This window comes from Palaemon carinicauda, chromosome 18 (assembly GCF_036898095.1).
Source record: "Palaemon carinicauda isolate YSFRI2023 chromosome 18, ASM3689809v2, whole genome shotgun sequence".
Lineage (NCBI taxonomy): Eukaryota > Metazoa > Arthropoda > Malacostraca > Decapoda > Palaemonidae > Palaemon > Palaemon carinicauda.
In genome coordinates, this window is record NC_090742.1 from 19682088 (window position 1) to 19708221 (window position 26134).

The window sequence follows — 26134 nt, forward strand, 5'->3', positions numbered from 1 at the left end:
ACTCCACCATGCCTTTGAGATTGCCACTGAAGAAGACTGTGGCAATCTCCATAACCCGATCTACCCTTCTAGCCTTTTCCTCCGCCAAGAAAGGCATGGACAATGCTCCACCCTTTCACCCTCAGCTTGGTCATTCCAATAAGGGGGATAGAGGAAGGAATGGAGAAATGGGACACTGAAGTCATCAGTCCCTTCAAATGTGTCAAGTCATGGATGCCTGTCAAGCCATTGGGAAACATAACAACAGGGAGCTATGTGATGGAAGTCCTTCGGGACTGATACCTAGGCTTGCCCCCAATGAAACAAGCTACGGAGGGAACCCAACTTCTATCACTTCCTTCAAAATGCAGCTCCTGCAGTTACATGCTTGGAGGCTATCAAGGTGTGCTTTTATGTCAATACAGCAGAAATAATTCTGACCCAAGTAAGAAATCAACAAGGCTTTACAAGGCCGAGTAGCACCTGTTGTGTTACAGGTAGACATGCACTTTTAAGGAATAATGAACCATGTAAAGCCATTGTTCCCGCAATAGTGGCATGCTGGAGTATTGACCTGGGTGTATCCAGAAAATTAGTGTGAGTTGGCAAAGAAGTAGTCTCCCATTACTGAAAATCTTTAGTCAATTGAGCAATCATCCCAAGAAAACCAGACCTTTCAAACAACTTCGTGTAGCCCTATCATACGTCTTGTAAGTCATCTATAATTCAAGGTCAGACACACTAAGCCTGTGCTAAGAAATTATACAATGCTTCATGACTGTGGCAGGTTATTATTGAAGTAGGAATAAGGAAAGAAGGATGATTTTTTGGATATGAGGACCACAGACCTAGTCTTTTCTTGTTTTACAAGCCAATATTTCGCTGATTTTTTTTTTGTGGACAGAAGTTAGGGCTACATGAAGAATATTGTTTAAGATCACACTTTTCAAGGAGACTAAATGCTTTGGCACATTTACTGTGATTTCTTGGATGCACCATGGAATGTAATCTGAAGAGGAATCAAGGTTGTAGGAGGTTTTACTTTTTCAGTCAGATATGAGGTTACTGAGAACATAACTTCAAGTTAGTTGTCTTAGATTCATTGCTGTTTGAGCATCAATTGCTTATAGATTAAATACTGCCATTGATGCAGTATTAAGCATGTCCTACTGAAGGTCCCTTTCAATTCCACATTTTTTATTTTGAAGATTTAACATATTAGTATGGTATGTAGGATTGTATTCAATTGGTTCTGTGGTGACTATAGTTCAGACAATATTAATTTGAAAAGGGAAGACTGTCAGACTATTTCAATACCTCATTCCCTGTAGTATAAATCTCTGTGGTACCTTTATATGTGCCTTAATATATTGATAAATCGTCTTCCATTTATGAAAGTTTCTTTTGGCTTCTAGAATCCAATAGGTACTGGTTACTTTCAGCCAATGGATTCCTTAGTTGTTCCGTAACCGAAATACAAACCACGCTACTGTATTTGCATGGGGTATTACTTTCAATGTAGCTGAAATGACAAGCCATTAGAATTTTAACGAGGGTTAATTACCCCCGCGCTAGTTAGCAAGGGGGTAGGGGAGTGGTAGCTAGCTACCCCTCCCCCCCTCACACCGGTGAACTGCTTCATTTCACTTTTGGCTCGGGCGATGAGCAGACGTCTCTGCTTAGCCCTCGCATTATTGACAGCCTTAATTTTGTTTTGCTTTATCTTTCAGCTTTTGTGCTTGAAGTTGGCCTCATCCTTCCTTCCTATCATGTGGAAGTGCCCTGGACTCCCCGACCCCCCTTGTGGAACGTTCATGTCGGCGGTCGAGACGGACCCTCACACCTTATGTCCGCATTGTCGAGGTCAACGGTGTGAAAGGGATAAAAACTGTAGTGAGTGCAGGGAGTGGCCTACCTCACAGTGGGAGAGGTTTGCCCGGCGGGGTAAGGAGAAGTCTAAGCGTGACCTTTCTCTTTCAAGGGCTGCCTTGAAGAAGGAAGGTTCCAAGGACTCTTCTTCCGCTGCCCGAACCTCCTCAGAAGCTCCCACTCGATCGGTCTCTCGTGAGAGGCCGGCGAGTGGTAGCGTAGGCCATTCTTTTGTTTCCCAATCTCAGGGTTCAGGAGAGGGCGCTGCCTCCCATAGCGAGGCAGCTCCCCTTCCTCCTCCAGGGGAGGGCATTGATCTTGTTGATGACCATGTTGCTAACAATGATCTCTTACAGCTTTGGGCTTCCTTGGGGCTTAAGGGCTCACCCTCCAGGGAAGCCCTGTTTGACCTGATCCAGTTGGGTGCAGCTGTCAAACAGTCGCCGGTAATAGCAGAGGTAGATCCTCTGTCTATTGTCGACGTTGTTGTGGCAGAGGCTTCCGACGGGTCGGGTCAAACCCCTGCTGCGCTTGCGGATGTTGCTGAAGGCTCAGTTCCCCCCTCCGAACATCCTTAGAGGGAGGAGCTGGGTCCAACATTCTCTCCTGCGGATGATTCTCCCCCTCGGGGGAGTACACTGACAGAGACTCCTCTTTGTAGGACAGACGATGGTGTTGCTGTGCCTCGAGGTCGTCTTCGCCGTAAGGCTCGCCCTCCTCTTCGCCGTAGAGGCCTTCCTTCTCCTTACAAGGGAGTTAGGAGGCGCCTCTTCGGATCTTCGCCTTCGACGTCCCCCGCAGAGGATCCTCCACGACGAGAGCAGACCGTTGCAGCTGCATCGCTTAACCTCTCCGCAGATCGTTCGCGATCTCTGACGCCTGCCAGACCTTCCAGTCTTCCATCTCCGTTCCTGGACGCTGATGCGCAGTGGGCGCCAACGCTCCCCGTTGTCCAATGGGCACCGGTCCCTTCGGGGCAAAAGGGCTTATCCCACAATGTTGGTGAGTCCCTTAAGGGCCAGATCTTACCTGCGCGCAAGCGCTCTCCTGCTGACCAGACTTCTACCGATTCAACGCGCCGACGATCTCCTGCTGAGTCTCGCCGTAGATCTCCTGTGCTACAGAGACCTCCTGTGCGCCAGCGCTCTCCAGCTCGCCAGCGCACTTCTGTTCCTGCTGCGCACAATGCGCGCCATCGGTCTCCTGAACGCCCACAATCACCCGCTCGTCAGCGCACAACTGCGCGCCCTGTTCCTGATGCGCGTCCTGCGCGCCAACGTTCGCCCACGCGCCCAGGATCTCCGGATCTGGGCGCAGGCAAGGACATTGTTGCTCTGCCTCCTCGCCGACGTTCGCCTACGCGCCAGCCATCGCCTGCGCGCCATCGCTCGCACTCACTTGTGCGCACTTCTAAGGCAGCCCGAGTTCCTGCGCGCCCGCTCGCCCACGAGATGTCTCCTGAGCCCGCCCACGAGCGTTCGCCTTTGAGCGCAACCTCGCCCTCTGGTCCTGCGCCCCAGCTGGTTCCTTCTGAACACGCAACTGCACGCCAGCGATCTCCTACGCGCCTGCGCGATCCCTTGCCTGCGCGCAAGCGCTCTCCAACGCGCCCACGCTCCAGATCGCCACAGGTCTCTGACACGCGCTAACTCACCTGTGCGTAGTCGATAGCCTGTTCGCGCTACGCGCCATCGCTCGCCAACGCGCTATCGATCACCTACGCGCCATCGTTCTCCCGACCGCCAGCGCTCGCCCTTACAACCGTGCGCACCCTTACCTGCGCGCCTGCGCCTTCATCTGAGCGCGCATGCGCGCCAACGTTCGCCCGCGCGCGACCTTGCCAGCGATTCCCGCTGGTTTTCGCAGCGCGACCTCGCCAGCAATTCCCGCCGGGTTTCACAGCGCGCCCAACCGTGCGAGTCTTCGGGGACGCGTGCTTCCAGATCTTCGTCCTCATGATCTCCACCCCCCAAGCGCAGAGCTGCACACGTCCAGGAGCAGGAAGAATCTTCGGAGAGGTCTACGCAACATTCTTCTTTTCAGGCAGGCCCCGTGGTATCCACTCCTAAGGATCAGCCGATCCCCTTCCCTCCAGCAGGTGTTGCTGACACTGCGTTGGTCAGCCGTCAGCCTTGGTTCGGGTCCCTGATCAAAGCGGCTGTGCAGGCTATGAAGCCAGCCCTCGCTGATCTGGGACTGAAACCAACGGCAGCCTCGTCCCCGCTGAAGAGAAAGAGAGGAGTGGACTTCGTGGTAACTTCTCCTAGGGTTAAGCTGGGTCCCAAGAAGTCCGTCAGGAAGGCCTCTTCCCCCTCGCAGACACTTTCTCCTTCCCCTGTGGACGAAGCCTTTCCGTGCTCAGGAGAATCCAGCGAGGTGAGGCATTCTCCCACGGCACCAATGGGAGGAACCCCACCTCGAGGAAGAGAACCGTCTCGCGTGGAGAGGAGCCCCCAGACTTCTTTGCTTGAGTCCTCTATCCCCCCCAGGAGGGAGCCTAAGGACTCGAAGACTGCTCTTAAGTCTTTATCCCGGATTCGACCAGAGCTAGCAAGACCCCAGGAGAACGTCCACGTATCTCCCCAAGTAGAGCTACTGGGGACAGGAGACCTTCCTGCCAGTCCACAAGGAGGAGAGCAGCACGAGTCGGAGCATGCCTTCTGGCAGGTCCTGAGTCTAATGAGGCAACTCAACGGATTCAAGGACCCCGAGACCGCCCCCCGCGAAGGCAAGGATACGGTCCTGGACCAAGTCTACGGTTCCCAGAAGCTCCCAAAGGCCAGCGCAGCTCTGCCCTGGTCCCAGGGAGTGAAGAGTGCCAGAGACAAGGTTGAGGGCCAGCTCTCCGAACTCACCTCCTCCAGCCGTTCCTCTGCCGGGAACAAACTCCTCCCACCTCCTCGTGTACAACAGAGGAGGTACTTCGAGATCATGGGAGAGTCTTGTTTAGCTCTTCCCCTCCACCACTCTGTGGAAGAGCTCTCTAGGGGAATTTCTCTCGAGAAACTCTCCACCCGGAAGGTGACATTCTCGGCTACGGAGATCCTAAGCCAGGAGAAGTTCGCAAAGTGTGCCATGCAGGCCACTTCGTGGCTGAACATCTGGCTGGGGTCTCTGGGCATCCTGTTGCAATCCGAGGACTTGTACAAGGAGAGCACCGGAAGGCCATGGAGACTTTCCTCCTCTCGGACACGCACACCATCAAGTTCCTGGCTCACCAAGTTTCGAACTTGTGGGCAAACTTGATCCTAAAACGTCGTGATGCCGTGACCGAGAGGTTCCACTCGAAAGTCCCAGCCGTGTATGTCGGCAAGCTCAGACACTCTTCCATCCTTGGAGAGAGTTTGTTCGAGCCCAAGGATGTGGAACGGACAGCTGAGAGGTGGAGGAAGTCGAATCACGATTTGCTCCTCCAAAGGGCCCTTACATCTCGGCCCTACAATCCTCCAGCTCCTCAACAACATCAGCAGCCTCGTCAGTCTAGGACATCGAAACCGGCTCCGGCAGCAAAGGCAAAGGTGTCTAAGCAGCAGCCCTTTCCTGTCAAGGATAAGAAAGGCGGAAAGTCCCCCAGGGGAGGCAAGAATCCTAGAGGGAGCGGCCGAGGCCGCAAACACTAAGATTGGCAATCCCCCTGCATGTCCACCAGTGGGAGGATGCCTGCAAAGTTGCGCGAACAGGTGGTAGCAACTCGGGGCTGATTCCTAGACAATCTCTGTGATCAGCCAAGAATATCGTGTCCCGTTCATAACATCTCTTCCTCCCCTGACAGCGAATCCAGTGTCGTTGAACTCCTATGCCATGGGATCGGCAAAGGGACTAGCCCTTCGGGCAGAAGTCGAGACCATGCTCAAGAAGGATGCTCTCCAGGGGGTCGTCGACGGCTCCCCAGGCTTCTTCAGTCGACTCTTTCTTGTAAAGAAGGCGTCTGGAGGCTGGAGACCTGTCATCGACCTCTCAGCTCTGAACAAGTTTGTCAAGCAAACTTCGTTCAGCATGGAGACAGTAGACACGGTCAGACTTGCAGTGAGACCGCAAGACTTCATGTGCACACTGGATCTGAATGACGCGTACTTCCAGATCCCAGTCCATCCGTCTTCCAGGAAGTACTTGAGATTCAGCCTAGACAACAAGATCTACTAGTTCAAGGTGCTGTGTTTCGGTCTCTCCACAGCACCTCAGGTGTTCACCAGAGTGTTCACCCTGATATCTTCGTGGGCACACAGGATCGGCATCCGTCTCCTTCGCTATCTGAACGACTGGCTGATCCTGGCAGACTCGGAGTCGACCCTTCTTCGACACCGAGACAAGCTTCTGGGACTTTGCCAAGATCTAGGGATCATGGTAAATCTCGAGAAGTCTTCTCTGCTTCCAACTCAACGACTGGTATATCTAGGCATGATATTAGATACCAATCTCCACAAAGCCTTTTCATCAGACGACAGGATAGCAAGGCTGAGGAGGGTCGCAAGACCTTTCCTCGGATGAGAGGAGCTTACAGCCCTATCTTGGTTACGTCTCCTAGGTCACCTGGCTTCCTTGGCCCGTCTAGTTCCGAACGGCCGCCTCAGGATGAGATCCCTGCAATGGCGGATCAAGTCCCGGTGGAATCAAGGCAAAGATTCCCCGGACACTGGTCCCTATGGGACCTGCGGAACGGACGGACCTGCAGTGGTGGCTGACCGACGAAAACCTTCGAAAGGGAGTGGATCTTCTCGTCCTCCCCCCGGATTTGATGCTGTTCTCGGACGCGTCAAAAGAAGGGTGGGGGGGGGCCCACGTTCTGAACCAGAGGGTCTCAGGCCTATGGTCAGAATCAGAAAAGTACCTCCACATCAATCTTCTAGAAATGAAGGCCGTTTATCTGGCCCTTCAACAGTTCCAACAGACCCTGGCGGGCCACTCCGTGGTGGTGATGAGCGACAACACCACAGTAGTGGCTTATATCAACAAGCAGGGAGGTACCTTTTCACAACAGCTATCCCATCTTGCAGTAGAGATACTGAGGTGGAACGAAGTCCACTCGATTCCACTATCAGCTCGCTTCATTCCGGGCAAAAGGAATGTGCTCGCCGACAGTCTGAGCAGAGCATCGCAGATAGTGAGTACCGAGTGGTCTTTGGATCCTCAAGTAGCCAACAAAGTCCTGACTTTGTGGGGTTCCCCGACAGTGGACCTGTTCGCGACAGCTTTGAACTTCAAGCTGCTGCTGTACTGCTCCCCAGTCCCAGACCCCAAGGCACTCTGGCAAGATGCCTTCCAACAACGGTGGGACAACATCGATGTCTACGCCTTTCCACCGTTCTGTCTGATGAGAAAGGTGCTCAACAAGACCAGACTATCGGTCAATCTGTCAATGACCTTAATAGCTCCGCTATGGCATCACACAGGGTGGTTCCAGGACCTTCTGCAGCTCCTGACGGAACTCCCGAGAGAACTCCCCCCACGACACGAGCTACTCAAGCAACCACACTGCAACATCTACCACAAGGCCATAGCTTCGCTTCGGCTTCACGCCTGGAGACTATCCAGCGTCTCCTCAGTGAGAGAGGCTTTTCGCAACAAGTTGCGGAGAGGATGTCTCGACACCTGGGAAAGTCATCCGCAGGGGGTCTACCAGGCAAAGTGGAGAGTCTTCTGTGGTTGGTGTCGTGGGAGGGGTATCTCTCCCCTCGATGCCACTATTCCAGCAATAGCGGAGTTTCTCGTGTATTTGCGGGAGAAAATGCGCCTTTCAGTCTCGACGGTGAAAGGCTATCGCTCAGCCTTAAGCTTAGCCTTCAGGCTGAAAGGAATAGACATTTCTTCCTCGCTGGAACTTTCTTTACTCATACGAGGCTACGAACTTACCTGCCCTCAGTCGGAAGTGAGACCTCCTCCATGGAACGTGGTTCGCGTCCTCAGGGCTCTTAAGAGACCTCCGTTCGAACTATTACGTCAGGCCTCTGATCAACACCTGACTTGGAAGATGGTGTTCCTGCTCGCTTTGGCATCAGCCAAGCGGGTCAGTGAACTTCATGGTCTCTCATACGACGTCGCCCATCCAAGGGGATGGGGGGAGGTAACGTTCAGGTTCGTCCCTAAGTTTGTAGCTAAGACTCAGAACCCCGGAGTGCCGGACCCACAGTTCGACTCCTTCAGGGTTTCGAGTCTCCGTTCTGTAACAAGTGACCCGGACCATCTGCTACTATGTCCAGTGAGAAGTCTGAGGCGTTATCTGAAGAGAACAGCTGCAGTCCGCCCCCGCATGCAAGCCCTGTTTGTGAGCACGGGAAGGAATAAGAGGAGGGTCACCAAGAATACCATCTCAGCTTGGATTCGAAGGGTCATCCATCACGCCTTGAATCCAGATCCTCCTCCGTCGCGTCATCCCAGAGCACACGATGTCAGAGGCATCGCAACATCTCTGGCTTTTAAGAGAAACTTCTCAGTGATGCAGGTGCTATAAGCTGAGGTCTGGAAGCATCAAACGACCTTCACAGCCACTACCTGCAGGACGTGACCACAGGAGCCTTGATACATTCCCTATCGCCCCTGTCGTGGCTGCACAACAGCTGGTCTAACCTCAGGCTCCTTAATGGACAGGTAACAGAAGGTTGAGGGCATTGTTACCCGGTTTTAGTCTGCATGAATGAAAGAGTATGTCTGGCCCTTACTTCTTTCTTCATCCTTCCCTCTCTTGGGGAAAGCAGCATCCTGGGTTCTCTGCATAGTTGACCTCAAACCTCTGCAGGTAAACCATGCTTCCATGTGTTCCCAGTATCAAGATAATACTGTCGCGTCCCCTATACCCTGACGAGGTGGTATTGGGAACGTCCTAGCCTAGAATTCCATCTAAAGGACTTCAGGTCAACTTCCTAGGACGAGTCACACTTCATCCTCCACACACAAGCTTATGTAGGCCGCACGTTCCTTGCGGAGCAAGGAACTTGCGAGGGGCAGGGACTCTTTTTCTCAAGTGCTGCTCACTCGGATTCTGAGTCCCCGGGCAAAGCCAAAGCCAGTAACGCTGTGACTTTCCACCCTACCTAAGGGTTGTCACCCCATGTAAATAGCGTGGTTTGTATTTCGGTCACGAAACAAATGACAAATTCGCAGATAATTTGTATTTTTCCTAACCATCAAACCTTAGCTATTTACACATATTTTCCCGCCAGCCCTGTCCCCCAAGGCAAGTCCTACCTCTAAGTGAAGTGAAGTAGTTCACCAGTGTGTGAGGGGGGAGGGGTAGCTAGCTACCACTCCCCTACCTCCTTGCTAACTAGCGCGGGGGTAATTAACCCTCGTTAAAATTCTAATGGCTCGTCATTTCAGCTACGCCGAAAGTAATACCCCATGTAAATAGCTAAGGTTTGTATGGTTAGGAAAAATACAAATTATCTCCGAATTTGTCATATTTTGAGCAGGTTTTTAGAGAAAACCGTATCTTGGCTGATTATGTAAACAATCAGAAATACCTTGATGTAATGGTGTTGAATTAGATGTTTATTTAGAAAGTGTTGATTTTTTTATGCAAACCCATTACAGTATTTAAGGTAAATTCCCAAGTTCCCTACCCTTTCCTGTTGAAGTTAGCTCAAACTTCACACAAAATGAACCAGTTTTCACCATGAAGGCTCAGGAACCTGGTTGCATGTTCCAGGTAGAGGTATAGGTTAACTTTTCTTTTGAATTTCAGGAAATGGCTGTTCAGCAAAGGCTACTGTAATTTAAAAGGCTATTGTATAGACAAATACATTTTTGTAAGGACTTTATTTTCCAACTGGTGAGGTAACGGTTCCCCAGGTTGACCTTTCCTGCCTTGCAATTCAGTGTTGTCTGACCTACCTAGGTGTTGAAGCATGAAGAAAAATGAAGGAGATCTATTGTATCCCATTGACCTGCTTCAAAGATGATGTTGACGAATACTAATGCATTATCAGTTTAATTTGGTAACTAGTTGTAAAGTGAACCATTAGGCAACAAAATTTTTTGCAAAATATGAAAGGTGCGTTTATGTGTGTACAGATATGAAACTTATCGCATTTTATTTCCTTGTCATCTTTATTTCAGGTTCATGAAAAAGATGAGCTTAAAGAGCTGCTTAGTCAACGAGAGCAAAAGCTGAGGGAAAAAGAAGCGTTGGTGGAAACCCAGGAACGTAATAATCAGGTAAGTAGTGGGGAAAGTACCTGATGACGAAATTGAATGGTTAACCTACAGAACGAACTGGTTTTGTTATTTAAACTAGTGTATACTGTGCATGTTCCTCAACAGAATTGTGAAGTAGGGTCCATCATGAGACAGATTGTACTCCAGGCTTTTGTTCCACTTTTACAGTTGTAAGTTTTTAAAGATTCAAAATTGATATTCTTAAATAAGCCATTCATAATTGATACATTATATAGTTGAGAAGAAGATACATCTTTCCTTCAGAAGATACTGTATTTTGATATTTAAAAAAAAAAATATCAAATGACTATAATAATGATCCCAAAAATTCAATGAGTTATATTTGTGTTCTGTGTTTTTTACAATTGTAATTTATTAGTGTTGGTTGGTGTTTGATACATAAAAGTATGAGAAGAGCAGATCTCATTGGGAAGAGTCTTGATATTATGCCGGAATCACATAGGAAGTAACGCGAAGCAAGAAATGGGAATGTCGAAATGCAAAACATCGTGTGTCACATGTCACCCTGTCACTGACATTTGTTAGTTGATAAGATGGATTCCTTGAATAATAATGCACAGGTTGCATTGGCCTTTATTGATTAAGCAAAGGAAAAAGATAGCTATTGGTATCATGAGCATCCTTTATTATGAATTATAAACAGGATAATTAAAAGAAAACTTGGCACCATGAAATGTAACATAAAAAAAATCTAATCATTTAACCCTTTTACCCCCAAAGGACGCACTGGTACGTTTCACAAAAGCCATCCCTTTACCCCCATGGACGTACCGGTACGTCCTTGCAAAAAAATTCTATAAAAATTTGTTTTTCATATTTTTTGATAATTTTTTGAGAAAATTCAGGCATTTTCCAAGAGAATGAGACCAACCTGACCTCTCTATGACGAAAATTAAGGTTGTTAGAGCAATTTAAAAAATATATACTGCAAAATGTGCTGGGAAAAAAATAACCCCCTGGGGGTTAAGGGTTGGAAATTTCCAGATACCCCGGGGGTAAAAGGGTTAAGAATGTCATACAAGACTTTAGTGGATCTGGAGTTGCTAGTGCTTCCATATTTGCAATCTGGGGGTTGTAATTGGCAAAAACCAATATCAGCAGAAGAAAAATTAATTGTAATTATCAGGGCCATTTGAAATTAGTTTTAAACCTTATTAGCAAAAGCAGCAGCAGTAATAAAAAACACAACAAAACTCACACAGACACAGAACATCATCAAAACAATTACAAACACCAAAATAACATTTATAACAGCAGGTTGAACTAAATGTGTTTTTTTTTTTTTTTTTAATCTTAATGAAATTTTATTTTTCAATATTAAACTTAGCCGGTGATTATATAAGCTGCAACTCTGTTGCTCGACAGAAAACTCTACGTTAAAAATCCGCCAGCGATCGCAATGCAGGTAGGGGGTGTACTTCAACAGCGCCATCTGTCGTGCAGGTACTCAGTACTCAATGTAAACACAGAACTCAATTTTCTCTCTGTCGGGCTACCGGCAAGACCTACTAATCCGCTGTTACTAACTGGATTTGTTTTCACAACTATTTGGTGAAGTACACTATTCTAGTTTTGAGCTTTCGCTATGCAGGTGTTTTATCTTCATCTCAAAACTTGAACTCGTTTTGGATAGATTTAATTATGGTGACAAAGAGAGTATGGACTCTCTTTCACTTTTAAATGGCCGACCCTTCCCTTAGACGGAAGTGTGTTTAGGTTTTTAGTATTTTTTGCTTAACACGTTATAGATCTATATATTTTATATCTCTCTGCCTTTATTAGGCCTCTTCGATTAACTTTCCATTTATTATAAACATATAAAAATAATTTTTATGTTTTGTTTATATGCGACCTTTCCTGATAGTAGGCGGTCCTAACTTGGAACCGAAGTTAATCAACGTTGAGCCCGTTATATCGTATTTAGCCTTTAAAGAATTTAAAACTTTTTAAATGTAATGTTTTATGAAAGAATTTCTTTGATAGTCTTCGTACTGTTTTCAAAGATGAACTAACGTTTAGACTACGCAGTTGTTGACGTTCAGGACGTTCAACATGCGCTCTATCGTTACGATAGAGAGAGAGTGTATCACGGTTTCACTTTGCAGTAAGATAAATCGATTCTGACGTTTTGTTCATTCTTTCATAGCTTAAATGTTTTAAATTCTAAATTAAAGGAACTTTTTATTTGGAAAACCTTTCAGTTTTTTCCTTTAGTCAAATAACATGTTTTTTGACGTTATATAATTGGGCTCTTCTCTTCTCTTAGGTGCGAAATCAAGAGAGAGAGAGATAGAGACGGAGGGAGAGAGAGGAGAGAAAACGTTCCGTTCAAGCGGGTAACGTTGTTCTCGTGTTACTCTCGTCCCTAGTCTCTGTACGGGGAGAAAGGTAAAACGTTTCTAGGGTTTTATTCTTGTCCCCAGGCTATGTGCGGTGAGAGATTGAAAACGTAGTTTATATGAACTAGCGTTTAGTCTCTTTCCCAGCCACTGAATTTTTTATCCTAATATATGTTTTCTGTTTTTTTGCTAGTATTAATGAGCTGCATTTTACGACTGATTTCGCAATTACCACCTCTTAATGAAGGGTAGAATTGCGTGTTTCAGGTAGAAATCAGTAAAAGTTTCGATTTCAGTGAAATAAGTGCAAAACAGAAAATCGATAAAGTGATATGCGCAAAGTGTTACAGTGTTGCGTCCGAGGGTTCGTCTGTTCGTGCCTGTCGTTCACCTAGTCCGGGACTTCTTGCAAGCTCCCAAGCCCAGGGGAGAAGTAATGTCGAACGACTTATGGGTTCGAGAGGCCTTGATCAACGAACAGACGTTTTCCCTCTGTGGTTTCGGGCGTATCTACCCAAGATCGCCCCACCCACTCTAAGACGAGAGAGCCCATTTATTCCTCGTCTGCGGAAGAGGTTTCTCGTAAGAAACCATGGACCAAGGTCTCGCGGCTTATTAAGCGCAAGTCGGTCCTTTCCGCGCAAGTCCAACGGCCCAGTTGTAGCCACTGGGTCAGTTCGGACTCGCTGCAGTCTTCCGACGACTGCTCACCTCCTAAGAGAGGCAAAGCGGTACCGCATCAGGCAGTCACACCGTCTGTTGCCGCACCTGCTCCTGTAGACCCTAAGTGGTCTTTGCTGCAGACCATGCAGTCTCAGTTAACGTCATTGATGCAGGACTTTCGTGCGGAGAAGGTTGACACTACACCAACCTCTAGCCTACAACCAACCACGGTTGTGCGTCCTGTGGACGCTGAAGCGACCTTCTGCCGCACTCCAAGAGAGTCCCGCCACCCATGCGTTCCAGTGCACCCTGCCAGCCGCATGTTGACGTTCAGCGACGCACGGAACCTTCCGTTGACGTTCGCGAGGTACAACAACAGTCTAAGTTGTTTTGTTTTGACGCGGTGCGTCAACCTCCGCATTCTAGAGTTGTTTTGACTGCTCAGTCTAGACAGTCAAAGCAGTCTCGATTGGACACTGTACGTCCTCACACACCTGTTGTGGTTGACAGTTCAGTTGTTGACAGTTCACAGACTGTCAAGCAGTTACATGACGTTGCCTTCTGGTCTGCTACTTATGCACCAGTGAGAGACTCACTGAGGTAACCTAGCTTTTATCGGACAAGGTTCCTGTAGATGAGGAAGTTGCTGTTCTCCCTACTACTGATATTCCCTTGAGGACTCTGTCAGATGGAGAGGAGCCTTAAGCTGCTTAGCCTCCTATGGACTTTAATTAAATCATGATGATTTTTTTAAGGATCTTCGTCCGGATCTTGTAACTGCTGCTCCTCGTTCGCCTTAACGTCAGAACTTACACTAGGCCTAGCTACTTCGAAGCCGTTGTTTTTAAGCTAGTGCTCTCTCGCTCTCCTAGAGAGCGTTACGTTGGCTAGGCGACTGGTTTTTGCACCAGGAGGAGTTTTAGGGATACAGCCTTTGATTTCCCTTCTTTTAAACTGGCTTATAGAGCGAGAGTCTGATATGACACGAGAGAAGTTCTCTGCTTGGGAGTTCATGCCTCTGCCCAGATAGACTTCTCAATTCTGGTAGACTCGCCCTGGCGCCTAGCCAGGAGACGCTCCAAGTTGTTTACAGGTCAACTTCTCAGCTTTTGTCGAGCCTTTGAAGTTTTGCTGTACTATTTTGTCACACATAACAAGGCTTTCAGGGATGGTAAACGGTTCCGCCTCAGTCGCTAACCCCGTCTGTTGCCACACCTGCTCCCGTAGACCCTAAATGGGCTTTGCTGCAAGACATGCAGTCCAAGCTTGCGTCCTTGATAAAGGACTTAAATGCGGAGAAGAACCTTCTGGCCAACAACCTTCCAACCGGTCGGTTGTGCGCCCTGTTGACGCTGAGGTAACCTACTCGCGTCTGCCAGTTGAGGTGGTTCCTCCTTCTGGCCAACAACCTTCCAACCGGTCGGTTGTGCGCCCTGTTGACGCTGAGGTAACCTACTCGCGTCTGCCAGTTGAGGTGGTTCCTCCACCGATGCGACCCAGTGTGGGTTGCCAGCCGCACGTTGACGTTAAGCGACGCTCGGAGGTGGTTGTTGACGTTCAGGACGTTCAACAACCAGCAGAGGTGACCTGTTGTGACGCAGTGCGTCAACCTCAGCAACCCGGTAGGGTGTTGACTGCACAACCCAGACGGTCTAGACAGTTTCGGGTTGACGCTGTTCTTCCTCGCGCACCCATGGTTGTTGACAGTTCACAGACTGTGCAGCAGTTCCATGATATTGCGTCCGGCTCCGTCACGCATCCACCAGTGCGACCGGATTCAGCGAGTCAGACGTTGCCCACTCCGTTACGCATCCACCAGTGCGACCAGATTCAGCGAGTCAGACGTTGCCCACTCCGTTGCCGTTTCCTCATCAGTTTCGGATGAGGAACCCTCTGATGAGGACGTTGCTGAACAAGACGATCAGCCCCCAGTCCTGCTATCCATCCAGAAGATGCTGAAGAAGGAACGCTGCTCAGTCAGGCTGTGGATGAGTCTGGTAGGGACACTGTCATCCGTGGATCAATTTGTGTCACTAGGAAGACTACACCTCCGTCCTCTTCTATACCATCTAGCTTTTCACTGGAAAAAGGACAAGACGCTAGAAGCGGTCTCGATCCCGGTTTCCGGAAAGATAAAGTCTTGTCTGACTTGGTGAAAGGACTATATCAACCTAAGAGAGGGTCTTCCCCTGACTGTTCAGACTCCCAACCACGTTCTCTTCTCGGACGCATCGGACGTAGGCTGGGGTGCGACATTAGACGGTCGGGAATGCTCGGGATTATGGAACTCGATTCAAAGGACAATGCATTTCAACTGCAAGGAGCTACTGGCAGTACGTCTGGCCTGGAAAAGCTTCAGGTCTCCTTCAAGGCAAAGTGGTGGAGGTGAACTCGGACAACACCACGGCTTTGGCGTACATCTCCAAGCAAGGAGGGACCTACTCTCTGACGTTGTACGAGATCGCAAGGGACCTCCTCACCTGGTCAAAAGGTCTAGACATATCACTAGTAACGAGGTTCATCCAAGGCAACTTGAATGTCATGGCAGATTGTCTCAGTCGGAAGGGACAAATAATTCCAACAGAATGGACCCTCCACAAGGATGTATGCAAGAGACTTTGGGCCACCTGGGGCCAGCCAACCATAGATCTCTTCGCAACCTCGATGACCAAGAGGCTCCCAATATTTTGCTCACCAATCCCGGACCCATATAGAGGCCTTTCTCCTAGATTGGTCACATCTAGATCTATATGCATTCCCTCCGTTCAAGATTGTCAACAAGGTACTGCAGAAGTTCGCCTCTCACGAAGGGACAAGGTTGACGCTAGTTGCTTCCCTCTGGCCCACGAGAGAATGGTTCACCGAGGTACTTCGATGGCTAGTATACGTTCCCAGAACACTTCCCCTAAGGGTGGACCTTCTACGTCAGCCACGCGTAAAGAAGGTACACCAAGGCCTCCACGCTCTTCGTCTGACTGCCTTCAGACTATCGAAAGACTCTCGAGAGCTAGAGGCTTTTCGGAGGAGGCAGCCAGAGCGATTGCTAGAGCAAGGAGAACATCCACCCTTAGAGTCTACCAATCGAAGTGGGAAATCTTCCGAAACTGGTGCAAGTCAGTATCCGTATCCTCGACCAGTACCTCTGTAACTCAAATAGCTGACTTCCTCTTATATCTGAGGAAAGAACGATCTCTTTCAGCTCCCTCTATCAAGGGTTACAGAAGCATGTTGGCATCAGTCTTCCGTCACAGAGGCTTAGATCTTTCCAACAATAAAGATCTACAGGACCTCCTTAAGTCTTTTGAGACCACGAAGGAGCGTCGTTTGGTTACACCTGGTTGGAATTTAGACGTGGTACTAAGATTCCTTATGTCAGACAGGTTCGAACCACTACAATCAGCCTCCCTGAAAGATCTCACCTTAAAGACTCTTTTCCTGGTATGCTTAGCCACAGCTAAAAGAGTCAGTGAGATTCATGCCTTCAGCAAGAACATCGGATTCTCATCCGAAACGGCTACATGTTCTACAACTTGGTTTTCTAGCCAAAAACGAGCTGCCTTCTCGGCCTTGGCCAATATCGTTCAATATTCCAAACTTATCGTATGGTTGGAAATGAACTAGAAAGAGTCTTATGCCCTGTAAGAGCTCTTAAGTTCTATTTAAAACGAACTAAACCTTTACGAGGCCCGTCTGAAGCTTTATGGTGTTCAGTTAAGAAACCATCTTTGCCTAGTCAAAGAAGGCTTTATCCTATTTTATAAGACTGTTAATACGAGAAGCTCATTCCCATCTGAATGAGGAAGACCAAGCTTTGCTGAAGGTAAGGACACACGAAGTTAGAGCTGTCGCAACTTCCGTGGCCTTTAAACAAAATAGATCTCTGCAAAGTATAATCGACGCAACCTATTGAAAAAGCAAGTCAGTGTTCGCGTCTTTTTATCTTAAGAATGTCCAGTCTCTTTACGAGAACTGCTACTCTCTGGGACCATTCGTAGCAACGAGTGTAGTAGTGGGTGAGGGCTCAACCACTACAATTCCCTAATTCCATAACCATTTAATCTTTCTCTTGAAATGTTTTATTTTTGTTTTTGGGTTGTCCGGAAGGCTAAGAAGCCTTTAGCATCCTACTTGATTTGGCGGGTGGTCAAAGTCATTTCTTGAGAAGCGCCTAGATTAGAGGTTTTGATGAGGTCCTGTTGTATGGGTTGCAACCCTTGATACTTCAGATCCTAGGGGTCGCTCAGAATCCTAAAAGGATCGCGAGGCTCCGTAAGGAAGACGTACTTAAAAAGGCAGAGTAATTGTTCAAGTCGACTTCCTTACCAGGTACTTATTTATTTTATGTTTGTTATTTTGAATAACTGCTAAAATGAAATAAAAAATCCTTAGCTCATAATAATGTAAACAATTATTGCTGGTCTCTACCCACCCCCCTGGGTGTGAATCAGCTTATATAATCACCGGCTAAGTTTAATATTGAAAAATTTTATTTTTATATATTAAAATAAATTTTTGAATATACTTACCCGGTGATTATATATTAAAGGACCCTCCCTTCCTCCCCAATAGAGACCCAGTGGACCGAGGAGAAAATTGAGTTCTGTGTTTACATTGAGTACTGAGTACCTGCACGACAGATGGCGCTGTTGAAGTACACCCCCTACCTGCATTGCGATCGCTGGCGGATTTTTAACATAGAGTTTTCTGTCGAGCAACAGAGTTGCAGCTTATATAATCACCGGGTAAGTATATTCAAAAATTTATTTTATTATAAAAATAACATTATTTGAAAAAGCAAAAATCCCAACAGGTTTAAAATGGTGTATTCTTTATTTTTCAAATCAAAATTAAATTCTATTCTTATTTATAGAAATAAAATCAACATACAAAAGCAAGTTAAACTCTTACTTTTTTTTTTAAGTATAAGCCTATTGAAATTTAATTATTTTTTAAAGAAATAAACAAAAAAGAACTGCAAGTTAATCACAATTTATTTTATTTTCTAATCGTGATGGAATTTTATTATTTGAATAAATGAAAACTGCTGCTGAGAAACAGCTTTGTCCTAAATGCAACACAAAAAGTGAACAGGTTCTCTTTTAGGTGACAGATGGCCAAACGTGCTTTCCGTTTTTGGCATGTCTGCTTTCTATATAACGCAGTCGATAGAGATCTTTTTTACCACTTTTTTGTTTCCGCGCTTGACATGTTTCAGGTCCCACGTTTCACGTGTCACGTCACTTCCTATGGGATTCTGGTCTTAGGGTCATGAAAATTTCATCTCCGTAAAATGTCCAATTAGGTGTTAGTTCGTATGTTGGTAATGAGTATTTCTAATCAAGCTGTAAATCACGGCTTGATATTTTTGTTTATGAGAAATTAAGGATTGATTTTTTCTCATAGCTTTATTTTTTACAGTACTACAATAGTAGTCTCAACTCTGAAGGAATCTGTTTAATAGTTATCCTTAAATTTGTATTAATAATATGGTAAATTTTATCATTACATGATGAACACTATAATGTTGAATTATTTAGTAATGTAAAGTATTTTATGCATTCCTAAGTTAATATTTAATATTTCTTTCACTAGCCTTGAAGTTACACACAACCACAAAGGTTACTTAAGTTGAGAAGAATATGTACAGTACAGTACTTTTTTGTTGCTGGCTCATAGGATTTTTTATACAGGAGAGGGGGTTCCCAGCCCCCTCGTCCCGTCCCTTTTAGTCGCCTCTTACGACACGCAGGGATAACGTTGGCGCTATTTTTTTTTTTTTTTTTTTTTTTTTTTTTTTTTTTTTTTTTTTTTTTTTTTTTTTTTTTTTTTTTTTTTTTTTTATATGTTTCTTGTTGTTGTTGGCTACCCCCCAAAATTGGAGGAAGTGCCTTTGGTATATATATGTATGTAGTACTTTTTTAATTATTTAAACACTTGAATTATTCCTATACTGTAGGTGGAATCTGCATAAAATAAGATTTCTCAGAGGCTACAAAACATTAATTTCTACTATGGTATAAGAATATTTTTTTTTTTTCAGGAAAAACTTGCCAATATGGAAAAGGGAGTTCTTCTGTATCAAACTCATTTAGGATTGAAGATACAGCGTACGCGACACAATACCCTCGTATTTATATTCACTCAGGTATGTTTTAATTTTGTCAATCCTGTGGAGTATCCAGGTTTATAATTCTTTATGTGAAAAAATGATAATTTTCAGTAAGTTCGTGCTGATTTCGGATATTCTATTGATTCGTTTTGTACTAAAAACTTTCCGTGTATAAAATGATGACAAATTTGTATCATGACAACCTGTTGTTCATATGTACCCACTTTTGTTGTTTTGTCTTTAGTCTAACTTACAGAAGTACATTTTAGTACAGTAGTCTAATACAGTAATACACTGAAACCCTTGCTAAGTATAATGCCTTCAGTTATTTTCCAATTTAAGGCAATATCGTGATAGGCCATATATCTTAGCAATCCATGTTTGCCAACGATTACATAAGCGGATGAGCAACCTGGTGGAGTAACGAGAACTTTGAGTGTGGAGGAAATGCCTCCCTAAATCTCGATGAAGTCACTGGCAGCAGAGTGATGGATTGGGTTTAAGGTGATAGACAAGATGTCTTTTCGGCTTCTACTCATGATGTTGGGCAGAGGATCTTACTGGAATTAGTATGGACTGGCAGGGGTCACTTGCCTTAGTTAGATAGTCACTGCGCATCACAAGGAACTAGCTATCCTTTGATGAATCTAGTTATTCAAGATTGAAAGTTGGTAATTGGAATGTTATAACCATGAATCAGATTGGGAAGTTATTGCAAGTGGAGAATGAATGTATAAAATATAGTTTGGATATATTGGCCCTAACTAAAACACGTAAGGGGATTGGTAAGGAAATCTTCGGCCAAGGCATATATATATATATATATATATATATATATATATATATATATATATTCAGGAATAACAGATGCAGTTGAAAGAGAAAGGGTAGGAATGATGATGACACCTAGAGCAAAAAACGCATGAATGGAGTGGAGAGCCAATAATAGTATATTGTTACATGCAAAGTTTAAATCACAAGAAGGCAATATAAGTGTTAGAGTTTGCTATACATCAACAAATGATTCCCATGAAGAAAGAAAAGATAAATACTATGAAGAACTGCAGAGTCTAATAGATGATATCCCAGAGAGATATGAAAATTGTGATTGGTGACCTGAATGCTAAAGTTGGAAAAAATAATCAAGTTATAGAGAATGTGATGGTTGTTGAGGGTCTTTGCAAAGTTGCAAATGAAAAGGGAGCACATTTCATAAGGTTTTGTTCAACAAATAATCTTGTTATTGGAGGTACTCTTTTCCAGCATAAGGACATCCACAAATTTACATGGACTTCACCATGTGGCAATAACAAAAATTACATAGATCACATAGCCATTAATAAATAGAGAAAAATGACTGAGAAATGTAATATTCTATGGAAGTGCAGATATTGGTAATGATCACCAGCTCCTCATTGCCTCACTAAAATTAAAACTGAAAGCTCCCAACAGAAATATAGATAGAATACCTGGGTTTGATACAACTAAGCTTGTAGAAGATTAGCACAGAAAAACATTGCAATTGATTGTAGGGATCAATTTGCAGTCTTAGAGACTTGAAAAGACGAAGAGCAGACAATTAACAAAGAATGGTTTGATATTAAGAACGTATACCGGTCAGTTGGTAGTCAAGTTTTAGGACTTGCAGTTATAAGGAGGAAACCTTGGATATCAAATGATACTTTGGATATTATAAAAAGGAGACAAAGACAGAAATTGATAGTTGAAAGTTTTTGAGGAAGTAATGAAAATTACAAGGTAAAGCATGCTAAGTATTCCAGTATTGATAGTGAGGTCAAAAGAAAAACCAGGAATGACAAGAGAATATTTAGACATGAAAACAGATGAGGCTGAGAAAGCTATGAATTCAGGGAATGGCTCCGGTTTAATGAATTTCTCATAGAATTATTAATGAAATCTCTGCAGGCCAAAGGAGAAGAGTCTTATACCCTTTAAAAAAGGAGATGGATCTGTTATAACAGAAGAAAAAGAAAGGCAGTGTTAGATAGAATACTTTAGTGAGGTCATGAATAAGAGATATGAAGGGAATCATTTGATTGATATACCTGAAGCTGATGAAGACCTTGATGTGCCCATGAATGAATTCAGTGTGTTAGAAGTCGAGGATATCATTAAAATCTCAAGAGATGGAAAGCCCCAGGAAACGATAGAATAACTGCTGAGATGGTATTGGCCGAATATGAAGTGACACTGAATACTTACAAGATTATTTTGTAGGATGTGGCATGAAGAAACAAAACCTGATGAATGGGAGTTAGGAGTGTTGGTGAAAATGGCAAAAAAAGGAGACCTGACTGATTGCAATAATTACAGAGGCATCACACTTATGTCAGTTGTCATGAAAATATGTAGAATGTTTATTCTAAAGAGACTAGAGAGAAAGATTGATGAAAAGCTGAGAGGTTAACAAGCAGGATTTAGAAAAGGTAGAAGTTATATGTAGAATGTCTATTCTAAAGAGACTAGAGAGAAAGATTAATGAAAAGCTGAGAGGTTAACAAGCAGGATTTAGAAAAGGTAGAAGTTATATGTAGAATGTCTATTCTAAAGAGACTAGAGAGAAAGATTGATGAAAAGCTGAGAGGTTAACAAGCAGGATTTAGAAAAGGTAGAAGTTATATGTAGAATGTCTATTCTAAAGAGACTAGAGAGAAAGATTAATGAAAAGCTGAGAGGTTAACAAGCAGGATTTAGAAAAGGTAGAAGTTATATGTAGAATGTCTATTCTAAAGAGACTAGAGAGAAAGATTGATGAAAAGCTGAGAGGTTAACAAGCAGGATTTAGAAAAGGCAGAAGTTATATGTAGAATGTCTATTCTAAAGAGACTAGAGAGAAAGATTAATGAAAAGCTGAGAGGTTAACAAGCAGGATTTAGAAAAGGTAGAAGTTATATGTAGAATGTCTATTCTAAAGAGACTAGAGAGAAAGATTGATGAAAAGCTGAGAGGTTAACAAGCAGGATTTAGAAAAGGTAGAAGTTATATGTAGAATGTCTATTCTAAAGAGACTAGAGAGAAAGATTGATGAAAAGCTGAGAGGTTAACAAGCAGGATTTAGAAAAGGCAGAAGTTATATGTAGAATGTCTATTCTAAAGAGACTAGAGAGAAAGATTGATGAAAAGCTGAGAGGTTAACAAGCAGGATTTAGAAAAGGCAGAAGTTATATGTAGAATGTCTATTCTAAAGAGACTAGAGAGAAAGATTAATGAAAAGCTGAGAGGTTAACAAGCAGGATTTAGAAAAGGTAGAAGTTATATGTAGAATGTCTATTCTAAAGAGACTAGAGAGAAAGATTGATGAAAAGCTGAGAGGTTTAACAAGCAGGATTTAGAAAAGGTAGAAGTTGTACTGACCAACTTTTCATTTTAAGACATGTGGTACAGCAATGTGTAAAACATAGAAATCCACATTTGATGGCATATTTGTACTATGAAAAAGCCTTTGATAGTGTGCAATGGCCAATTTTGTGGAAAGTCGTATGTCATTATGGAGTTCCTGTTAAATATGTAAATTTGATCGTCTGTTCATGAGCATAGCAAGTCTAAAGCTAATGAATTTCCAGTGAACAGTGGAGTACTCTAAGGGAATGTGTTGTCACCTATGTTGTTTAACCTCCTCATTAATTTTGTAATGCATAGAACAGTTGGGGATGGTGAGTAGGGATTGGTAATAGGAAATTATCTGACCTAGAGTATGCGGATGACGCTGTCCTTATTAGCAGAACACCTCAGGATTTGTAATGCTTGCTTACCAGAATGCATGAAATATCACACGAGGTTTGACTCAAGATAAATAGAAGTAAGATAGAGGTGATGATAATGGAATATGCATTGGAAGATGAAATATCATTGGAAGGAGAAAAGATTAATAAGGTAGAATCATTTCAATATTTATGAACTATGATATCTAATACAGGGTTTTTAGAATTGGAATTTAATGAAAGATTGAAAAAAAGCATGTCATCCAACATTTGGACAGGGACATTATTCCAGCTTCAAGTCCTGTATCCTGGCTTGGCAACTGCCCAATTATGGTTTACTTGGATTTTGGATCCAGTAGCAGAATGGTATATTAGAACAGTGCAAGACTTCTTAAATACTTGGCAATAAGGACATCTTGTTTCACGACAACCTGGTTCTGTACAGCCTCTCATTTTTATAATTGTTTCAACTGCATTGTTTGAAGTCAGAAAGTTTTACCAAGGTATTATAGTATCTAGTTATGACCTCAGAGCATGTCTTCAGGAACTAGAGTAGCAGCATGGCCCCCTGTTACCTATTGTGAGGAGTCCCTCTTTATTTACTGCCCTTTTATTTAAGAAATATTGCTCACATTTTGATGAATTTGTGTTCTTAAGGACAGGAATTAACATTAGGCCAAGTTTTGCCTTTGGGAAAGACATTAGAATCTTAATTTTTCAATTATTCTCTCTTCATTTACTCATTTCTGTGGTCACCAATTAGCATGATCTCATTTGAGCATTATGTATGATTGTGAACTAAACTGGGTGATGCCACATTCATCGCTATTATGAACAAACCTTTGAGTTAGACCCTTTGTACCGAACTGAAACTGTGCCCCAGTTGATCTGGATCCTGTGAGCATATGAAAACACTTTGGGACACAAAACCCTTGCTTCCCACCTGGATTGCAGTTCAGGCAAATGATGTTTTGTCTAGACAAATTAAGTATTTTTCTCTCTCTCTCTCTCTCTCTCTCTCTCTCTCTCTCTCTCTCTCTCTCTCTCTCTCTCTCTCTCTCTCTCTCTCTCTCTCTCTTTTTAAAACCCTTTCATCCCATTATGAGTTCCTTCACGTTCCATCTAAATCTGCAGCCTCATTTTTTAATTACACAAAATATGAGAGCGATTGATACATCTTTGTGGAACTTTTTCTAGAGACAATTGGATTGACAAAGTTTAGAAAGCTTGTGTGTGTGGACTGGCATAAAAAGACCATAAACAGATGCAAGTGGAAAGACATGTCTGAGGCCTTTGTTCTGTATTGGACTAGTAATGGGTGATGATGATGATGATATATATGTGTGGGTATTTTAAAACAGGTTTTATGTAAAGTAATCTTATAAATATATATGTATACTGGACTGTATATAGATATACAGTACTGTATTTGTTTTAAAACTTTTTAAGTTTAATTTTATAGTCTAGCCTTCCAAGTGTTATCAATCGTTGATTTTTTATTCTTAAGATAATCCATTATCCTTGATTAGTTATTTTCTTGCTTAGTATTGTAATTACTAATTCTTTTTTTTTATTCGGGGCCCCCAGGAATATTAGATTTTTAGGCCTGAACCAAGTATTTCTCAGAATGAGCTTAATCTTATCCTAACAGTATATTATGGTTCTTAGATTTCTCCAATTATGTTTTAAGCTTTCTTTTTTCTTTATTTCAGGTGAATCGCTTAGATCCCAGCCAAGAATATATGCTTGAGCTGACACTAGAAAATGACAAATACAGCTTCGTGAAGTCTGAACCTCCGCTTGAGAATTTGAAAGAATTGGAAGAAAGGCTGAACAAATCCAACAACTTTTCCGGCTGCATAGTTCACATCAGATATTTATTCCAGAAAATGGAAGATTGATATATAATCTCAGTTTCATCTTTGCATTTAATCAGTTGTGCTATTAATTCAATGCTCATTTTGGTCTGATAAAGGAAGATGCAAAACGTGTTTGGAAAATTTTTCAGTTCGTGAATCAAAAGAATTAACTATTTCTAATAACCAAAATTATACAGCTTCTTTTGTGAGCCTTTTGAGCATTTGTGTGTTTCAGAGTTTAGTAGTATTGTATTTTTATATAACCTTTAAATATTGAATTTAAAGATGAAAACTGATTTTCAAATCTCTTCTAAATCTGTCTTTCTGATAAAAGTATAAATATGATTGATAAAATTCTTGTGACTATAAGTTTACAAATTCTTTCAACTTAATTCACCACAGTATGTCTTGTAAGTGATGTATGCTTGTAAAATTTTTATTGTTTTTAGGAAATTAGAATTTTATTTATACCTCAACAGTTTTCTTTGAGAGAGCATTATATTGTCAGTTACTGGAGAAGGTATATTCATAAGATGAGATTCCCTCTAAAGAAAGTTTGTCCACAGTGTGTCTTTCCCAGTGCTGTATATGGTCCCGTGTAGTTCTTCATGCTTAACCACATTGTTAGTTATAGATGCTGGCAGTATCTATAATGCTTGAAAAGCTCCCAGAAGACTAGAATTACTGCCAGATCTGCGCTCATCATTTCATATCTCAAAGTTAAACGTTTCTGTAAATCTATTTCAATTTGATTTCAAAGTGTTTTTATCTTATTTTTCCTTCAGTCTCTTCTAACCTAGCTGACCATCTTTTGACTTTGTGTGATTAACACATCTTTAAATTGTCTTTTATGTATTTTTTTTTTCCTACTTATCAGTGCTTATTTATATTTCTATAGCTCTTGGTAGTATTACTGTTGCTCCAATGTAGGTATTATAGAATTTTGACAGATTGTTTTATAATTTACTGATATTTTGTGTTCATTTTTTTTTCAGTATACCTCGCCATGATTTGAAATATTGAAGCCCACCTATCCAAACCTTTGGATCGACAGTGTTTGCTCATAATTTTTGATAAGCCTCATCTATCTCCTTGAAATCTAGTCTTAGCAAGTACACTCTATACTCTTCTTACTGCGTTAAATACTAAGGTCATCCTATTTTCTTAGTAGGTATCACAGCTTTTTTGGGTCTTACCCAAAGAAAGCTGAATTAGCCTTGATTTTTTTAAAGCTTTCTCAGCTCACAGGAAAAAGGAAACCTCCAGTGACATGTATCTTTCATGTCAACCTCAGCATAAATAGAAAGTTTTGGTGTTCTGTTTGGTATCAGTACCAGGAGGGTATACTTCCTCAAGGGCCTGCTTTTCTAGATTGATAGACCCATAGATAGTGCAGGTTCTGCAAATAGGCTGACTGTTTCT

The 26134-nt window shown here is 43.5% G+C and overlaps 1 protein-coding gene across 1 annotated transcript in view; it reads left to right on the forward strand.

Moving 5' to 3' along the window:
- Positions 1–25558, forward strand: part of LOC137657013 (kinetochore protein Spc25-like) — a 58333-nt gene extending 32775 nt beyond the window's left edge. The window contains exons 4-6 of the mRNA XM_068391364.1: positions 9901–9999; positions 19063–19167; positions 24566–25558. Coding sequence (XP_068247465.1) covers positions 9901–9999; positions 19063–19167; positions 24566–24754 — 393 coding nt within the window. The 3' untranslated portion in view covers positions 24755–25558. The remainder of the gene's footprint in view (positions 1–9900; positions 10000–19062; positions 19168–24565) is intronic.
- The last annotated feature ends 576 nt before the right edge of the window (positions 25559–26134 follow it).